Source organism: Lonchura striata, unplaced genomic scaffold, assembly GCF_046129695.1.
Source record: "Lonchura striata isolate bLonStr1 unplaced genomic scaffold, bLonStr1.mat Scaffold_312, whole genome shotgun sequence".
Taxonomy (NCBI): domain Eukaryota; kingdom Metazoa; phylum Chordata; class Aves; order Passeriformes; family Estrildidae; genus Lonchura; species Lonchura striata.
Genome location: NW_027461172.1, coordinates 1 through 7,681, shown reverse-complemented (window position 1 = coordinate 7,681; position 7,681 = coordinate 1). Strand labels below are relative to the sequence as shown.

General features: G+C 56.0%; 1 protein-coding gene across 1 annotated transcript; it reads left to right on the top strand.

Annotated features, from left to right (window-relative positions):
* The first annotated feature begins 1,376 nt into the window (after nt 1-1,376).
* On the top strand, nt 1,377-7,269 carry LOC144248714 (uncharacterized). The gene is given in 11 exon segments (XM_077790721.1): nt 1,377-1,407; nt 3,148-3,243; nt 3,905-3,941; nt 4,033-4,043; nt 4,046-4,088; nt 4,166-4,228; nt 4,871-4,920; nt 5,008-5,059; nt 5,136-5,281; nt 6,108-6,149; nt 7,118-7,269. Coding segments are annotated over 10 exon segments (570 nt in total). The 5' UTR covers nt 1,377-1,407; nt 3,148-3,158; the 3' UTR covers nt 7,159-7,269.
* The last annotated feature ends 412 nt before the right edge of the window (nt 7,270-7,681 follow it).

Below are 7,681 nucleotides of genomic sequence, written 5' to 3'. Positions count from 1 at the left end.
GGTCACTCACTCAGAGTGGACACTGACCACCCCAGGGGTCACCTGCTCCGTTTGGGGGTCACTGACCCCAAATTTTGGAACTTTGCACCCAAATTTTGGGGTCCCAACCTCAAATTTTTGGATTCTGGACCCAAATTTTGGGATCCCAGCCCCGAATTTCGGGGTCTCAGCCCCAAATTTGGGATCCCAGCCCCGAATTTTGGGGTCCCAACCCCCAATTTTGGGGTCTCAGCACCAAATTTTGGGACCCCAGACCCAAATTTTGGGTCCCAAAGCCACATTTTGGGGTCCCAAATCTGCATTTTGGGGTCACAACCCCAAATTTCGGGGTCCCAACCCCAAATTTTAGGACCCAGCCCCAAAATTTGGGTTCCCAACCCCCAGTTTTGGGGTCTCAGCCCCAAATTTTAGGATTCCAGCCCCAAATTTGGGACCCCAGCCCCAAATTTTGGGACCCCAGCCCAATTTTGGGCTCTCTTCCCCCATTTTTGGGGGTCCCAGCCCCAATTTTAGGACCCCAGCCCCAAATTTTGAGATTCCCACCCCAATTTTGGGACCCCAGTTCCAAATTTGGGACCCCAGCCCCAAATTTGGGACTCCAGCCCCAAATTTTGAGATTCTCACCCCAATTTTGGGACCCCAGCCCCAAATTTTGGGACCCCATCGCCAAATTTTGGGACCCCACCCCCAAATTTCGGGATCCCGACCCCAAATTTGGGGTTTTTCCCCCCAAAATAAATCCCGGACCCCCCAAAATTTCGGTCTCGGCGTCTCCGTCCGCCCCTCCCCCACCCCCTCCCCCCGTTTCCTGCTGCGGCTTCCTGGGGTGGGGGAGGGGCCCCGCGGATTTTGGGGCGCTCGGGGCGGCGGCGGAGCAGGTTCGGGATTTTTGGGGGGATTTTGGGGATTTTTGGGGGATTTTGGGGATTTTTGGGGGGTTTTGGGCTGTTTTGGAGGGATTTTGGGGGGATTTGGGGGTTTTTTGAGGGATTTTGGGGGGTGGGGGAGGGGCCCCGCGGATTTTGGGGCGCTCGGGGCGGCGGCGGAGCAGGTTCGGGATTTTTGGGGGGATTTTGGGGATTTTTGGGTTTTTTTGGGGGGATTTTGTGATTTTTTGGGGAATTTTGGGTTTTTTTGGGGGGATTTGGGGGATTTTTGTGTGTTTTGGGGGGGGGTTGAGGGATTTTGGGGGGTGGGGGAGGGGCCCTGCGGATTTTGGGGCGCTCGGGGCGGTGGCGGAGCAGGTTCGGGATTTTTGGGGGGATTTTGGGGATTTTTGGGGGGTTTTGGGCTGTTTTGGGGGATTTTGGGGGTTTTTTGGGGGGATTTTGGGGTTTTTTGAGGGATTTTGGGGGGTGGGGGAGGGGCCCCGCGGATTTTGGGGCGCTCGGGGCGGCGGCGGAGCAGGTTCGGGATTTTTGGGGGGATTTTGGGGATTTTTGGGGGGTTTTGGGGGATTTTGTGATTTTTTGGGGGATTTTGGGTTTTTTTGGGGGATTTTGGGGTTTTTTGTGTGTTTGGGGGGGGTTGGGGGGATTTTGGGGGGTGGGGGAGGGGCCCCGCGGATTTTGGGGGGCTCGGGCGGTGGCGCCGCAGGTTTGGGATTTTTGGGGGGATTTGGGGTTTTTTTGGGTGGGATTTTGGGATTTTTTTTGTTTTTTGGCGTTTTTTTGGAGGTCTTGGGAGGATTTTGGGGTTTTTTGGGGGATTTTGGGGGGTGGGGGAGGGGCGGGATGCGCCGAAATGAGGGGCGGGAGGTGCTGGGACCCCAAAATTTGGGATTTGGGAGCCCAAAATTTGGGATTTGGGACCCCAAAATTTGGGATTTGGGTGGTTTGGGTCCCCAGATTTTGGAATATGGGGATTTGGGACCCCAAAAATCAAAGATTTGGGGGGTTTGGGACCCCAAAATTTGGGATTTTGGGGTGGTCGGGCCTCCAAAAATTGGGGTTGGGTGGGGTTGGAACACCCGGGACCCAAAATTTGGGTTTTTGGGACCCAAAATTTTGGGATTTGGGGGGGGTTTGAAATCCCTGGGACCCCAAAATTTTGTGATTGGGCCCCAAAAATTTTGGGATTTGGGGGTTTGGGACTCCGAATTTTGGTTCAGGCTCCCCCAAATTTTGGGCACCCCAAATTTACTTGACCCCCCCCCCCCCAAACCCGAGCCCCTCCCCCACTCCTGACCCCAAATCTGGAGATTTTTGTGGGTTTTTTTTTATAATTATTATTTTTGGGTTCATTTTGGGATTTTTGGGGGATTTTGGGTTTGTTTTGGGATTCTTTTTTTTTTGGGTTCATTTGGGATTTTGGTTTTGGGGTTTTTGGGTTCAATTCGGGATTTTTGGGGTTCATTTTGGGATTTTTTGGGTTAATTTCGTGTTTCTGGTTGTTTTCAGGATTTTGGGGTTCATTTTGGGATTTTTTGGGGGGGATTTGGGGTTCATTTTGGGATTTTGGGGTTAATTTCGGGATTTTTGGGGTTTGATCCATGTTTTTTGGGCTCATTTCGGGGTTTTTGGGTTTGATTCTTGTTTTTTGGGTTCATTTTGGGGTTTTTGGGTTAATCTCGGGATTTTTGGGGTTCAATTCGTGTTTTTTGGGTTCATTTCGGGATTTTTGGTTTCTTTTTGGGATTTTTGGGCTCATTTCGGGGTTTTTGGGTTAATTTCGGGATTTTTGGGCTCATTTCGTGTTTTTTGGGTTCATTTCGTGTTTTTTGGTTTATTTTCGGGATTTTTGGGCTCATTTCGGGATTTTTGGGCTCATTTCGTGTTTTTTGGGTTCATTTCAGGATTTTTGGGCTCATTTCAGGGATTTTTGGGCTCATTTCGGGGTTTTTGGGCTCATTTCGGGATTTTTGGGCTCATTTCAGGGATTTTTGGGCTCATTTCGGGGTTTTTGGTTTCTTTTCGGGATTTTTGGTTTCTTTTCGGAATTTTTGGGCTCATTTCAGGATTTTTGGGCTCATTTCGGGGATTTTTGGGCTCATTTCGTGTTTTTTGGGCTCATTTCAGGGATTTTTGGGCTCATTTCAGGGATTTTTGGTTTCTTTTCGGGATTTTTGGGCTCTTTTCGGGATTTTTGGGTTCATTTCGGGCTTTTTGGGCTCATTTCGTGTTTCCTGGGTCCTCGCGGGGTCCCCAGCCCCTCCCCCCATGGAGGCGCCGCTCTGGGCGCTGCTGCTGCTGCCCCTCCCCCCCCTGCTGGCCTCGCTCTGCGCGCGCTGCCGGCGGGCCCGCCGTGAGTGGGGGAGGGGCGGGGGGCGGGGGGGTTTGGGGGGGATTTGGGTGGAATTTGGGGGGTTTTGGGGGATTTGGGGGATTTTGGGTGGAATTTGGGGAGATTTAGGGGGGGATTAGGGGGGATTTGGGGGGAATTTGGGGGATTTGGGGGGATTTGGGGGGATTTAGGGAGAATTTGGGTGGAATTTGGGGGGGTTTGGGGGGATTTGCGGGAAATTAGGGGGGATTTAGGGAGAATTTGGGGGCATTTTGGGGGATTTTGGGGGGATTTTGGGAGGATTTGAGGGGATTTTGGGGAGGATTTGGGAGGATTTGGGGGGATTTAGGGAGAATTTGGGTGGAATTTGGGGGAAATTAGGGGGGAATTTGGGGGATTTTGGGTGGAATTTGGGGGGATTTTGGGGGGATTTGGGGGGATTTAGGAGGGGTTTGGGGGATTTTGGGGGACTTGGGGGAATTTTGGGGGGGATTTAGGGAGAATTTGGGTGGAATTTGGGGGATTTTTGGAGGATTTGAGGGGATTTGGGAGGATTTGGGTGAGATTTGGGAGGATTTTGGGCGGATTTTGGAGGGATTTGGGGGGATTTGGGAGGATTTTGGGGGGAATTTTGGGGCATTTGGGGTCACCAGGGGGTCACTCCCCCTCCCCTCCCCGCCAGCGCCGCAGCGCCCCCTGCTGGACAACTACGACTGCAAGTGAGTGGGGGAGGGGCCTGGGGGAGGGGCCTGGGGAGGGGCGGGGCCGGGGAGGGGGCGTGGCCTGACCCGAGCCCCCTCCCCCCTCCAGGCCCCCCCTCAGCGCCCTCCCCCAGCCCGGTTCATGGTGGTGACGCCGCGATGTGAGTGACCTTTGACCCCTGAGTGACCCCTGACCCCTCCGTGACCTCTGCGTGACCCCTGACCCCTCCTCCCCCCCGCAGGTGCCCCTCCCCCCAGCCCCTGCAGCCGGCCTGGGCGACCCCGTGGGAGCCGCGGAGCCTCGGGTGGGTGGGGGGAGGGGTGGGGGGTGGGGGAGGGGAAATTTGGGGGTGGGGGAGGGGCCCTGGGGTGGGGGAGGGGAAATTTGGGGGGGATGGGGGTGGGGGAAGGGGTTTCAATGGGTGGGGGAGGGGCTCTGAGGATGGGGGAGGGGCTCAGGGGGTGGGGGAGGGGCTCTGAGGCTGGGGGAGGGGCTCAGGGGGTGGGGGAGGGGCTCAGGGGTGGGGGAGGGGCCCTGGGGTGGGGGTGGGGGAGGGGCCCTGAGGATGGGGGAGGGGCTGTGGGGTGGGGGTGGGGCTCAGGGGTGGGGGAGGGGCTCTGAGGATGGGGGCGGGGCTGAGGGGTGGGGGAGGGGCTCTGAGGCTGGGGGAGGGGCCCGGGGTGGGGGCGGGGCTATGAGGATGGGGGAGGGGCCCTGGGGTGGGGGAGGGGCTCTGAGGGTGGGGGAGGGGCTCAAGGGTGGGGGTGGGGCCCTGGGGTGGGGGAGGGGAGATTTGGGGGGGATGGGGTGGGGGAGGGGTTTCAATGGGTGGGGGAGGGGCCCTGGGGTGGGGGAGGGGCCCTGGGGTGGGGGAGGGGCCCGGGGAGGGGGCGGGCCCCTCGGCCCCTCCCCCACGCCCCTCTCGCCCCTCCCCCGCCCCGCCCAGCCCCCCCCAGGCCCCCCCGAGCCGCCGCGTCTCGGCCGAGCCGGAGCCGGGTGAGTGACCCCCAGTGACCTCTGACCCCCGCGGGGTGACCCCGGGCTGACCCCGGGCTGACCCCGGCATGACCTTTGACCCCCCAGACCCCCCCGAGGACGCCGATTACTCCAACGAGCCCTCGGCCAGCGGCTACGTGTGAGTGACCTTTGACCTCTGACCTTTGACCCCTGACCCCCCCCAAAACCTCTGACCCCTCGACCCCCCGTTCCAGGACGGTGCTGCCGGACCCGCCCCCGCCCGATGACGTCACTGATGACGTCACTGATGACGTCACGGCCGCCCCCGGGGCGGGGGAGGGGGAGGGGGAGGGGGAGGAGCCCTACGAGAACGTCCCCGAGGCCGACGGCGGCTCCCGCGGTGAGAGACCCCAAATTGCCCCAAAATCGCCCCAAAACCAGCCCCAAAATGCCCCAAAATCAGCCCAAAAATTCCCTGCAATCAGCCCAAAAATCAGCCCAAAATTACCCCGAAATTAGCCAAAATTACCCTAAAATTGCCCTCAAATCAGCCCCAAAATTCCCAAAAATTACCCCAAAAATCAGCCCAAAATTATCCCAGAATTACCCCAAAATCGCCCCAAATTACCCTCAAAATCAACCCAAAAAATCCCTGAAATCAGCCCAAAAATCTGCCCCAAATTGTGCCAAAATTACCCCAAAAATTACCCTGAAATCAGTCCAGAAATTACCCCAAAAATACCCCAAAATTAGACTGAAATAAACCCAAAAATCAGCTTAAAATTACCCCAAAATTACCCCAAAAATCAGCCCAAAATTACCCCGAAATCACCCCAAAATTACTTCGAAATCACCCCAAAATTGCCCCAAAAATCAGCCCGAAATTACACCCAAAATCGGCCCAAAATCACCCCAAAATTACCCCTAAAATCAGCCCAAAATCACCATAAAATTATCCAAAATCACCCCAAAAACCTGTCCCAAAAACCCCCCAAAATTACCCCAAAATCTGCCCCGAATGCAACCCCAAAAACCTCCAATTCCACCCCAAAATCCGCCCCAAAAATCCCCAATTTGACCCCGAAAATCCCAAATCGGACCCCAAAACCCCTGAATTTGATCCCAAAATCCCCAAAAACGCCGAATTTGATCCCAAAATGCCCCAAAAATGCCGAATTTGATCCCAAAATGCCCCAAAATCGCTGAATTTCTCCCCAAATCGGCAGCGCCCAGCCTGGAGTACATCAACGTCCCGGGGGGGGCCCAGGGTGAGTGGGGGAGGGGCAGAGGGGGAGGGGCCAAAAGGTGGGGGAGGGGCAGAGGGGGAGGGGCCAAAGATGTGGGGGAGGGGCTAAAGGAAAAGGGGAGGGGCTGAAATGGGGGAGGGGTTAAATTGGGGGAGGGGATAAAGGGGAGGGGGAGGGGTTAAAGGAGAGGGGGAGGGGTTAAAGAGGTGGGGGAGGGGCTAAAGGGGAAGGGTTAAAAGGGGAGGGGCTAAAGGGGGAGGGGGAGGGTTAAATGGGTGGGGGAGGGGCTAGAAGTGGGGGAGGGGCCAAAGGATGGGGAGGGGCTAAAGGGAGGGGGAGGGGCTCGAATGGGCGGGGCTAAAGGGGAGGGGTTAAAAGTGGGGGAGGGGCTAAAGGAAAAGGGGAGGGGCTAAAATGAGAGGGGGAGGGGTTAAAGGAGAGGGGGAGGGGTTAAAGGGGTGGGGGAGGGGCTAAAGGTGGGGGAGGGGTTAAAAGGGTGGGGGAGGGGTTAAAGGTGGGGGAGGGGTTAAAGGGGTGGGGGAGGGGTTAAAGGTGGGGGAGGGGTTAAAAGGGTGGGGGAGGGGTTAAAGGTGGGGGAGGGGTTAAAAGGGTGGGGGAGGGGTTAAAGGTGGGGGAGGGGTTAAAAGGGTGGGGGAGGGGTTAAAGGGGGTGGGGGAGGGGTTAAAGGGGTGGGGGAGGGGTTAAAGGGTGTGGGGAAGGGCTAAAGGGGGCTAGGGGGAGGGGTTAAAGTGGGGGGGGTAGGGGGTGGGGAGGGGTTAAAGGTGGGGGAGGGGTTAAAAGGGTGGGGGAGGGGTTAAAGGGGGAGGGGTAAGGGTGGGAGGGAGAGGGAGGGGTTAAAGGTGGGGGGTTAAAGTGGGGGAGGGGTTAAAGGTGGGGAGGGGTTAAAGGTGGGGGAGGGGTTAAAGGTGGGGGAGGGGTTAAAGGTGGGGGAGGGCGGCCGCCGCCCTGAGCCCGCCCCTCCCCCGCAGCGAGCGAGAGCGACGAAGGCGCCGACTACGAAAACCTCTGAGGTGGGACCCGAAACGGCCCCAATTCAGCCCAAAAAATCCCAAAGTTCAACCCCAAAAATCCCAAAATTCAACCCCAAAAATCCCAAAATTCAACCCCAAAAATCCCAAAATTCAACCCAAAAATCCCAAAATTCAGGCCAAAAAAACCCCAAAATTCAACCCCAAAAAATCCCAAAATTCCAACCCCAAAAACATCTGAATTCAACCCAAAAAAATCCCAAAATTCAGCCCCAAAAACATCTGAATTCAACCCAAAAAAATCCCTGAATTCCGCCAAAAAAATCCCAAAATTCAACCCCAAAAAATCCGAAATTCAGGCAAAAAAATCCCAAAATTCAGCCCAAAAAAATCCAAATTCAACCCAAAAAAAATCCCAAAAATCAACCCTAGAAACTCCCAAATTCAGCCCCAAAATTCCAAATTCAGCCCAAAAGTCCCAAATTCAACCCAAAATAACGAAATTCAGCCCAAAATTCCTCAATTCTGCCCAAATTTCCCCCAAAATTCCCATTTTTCCCCAGC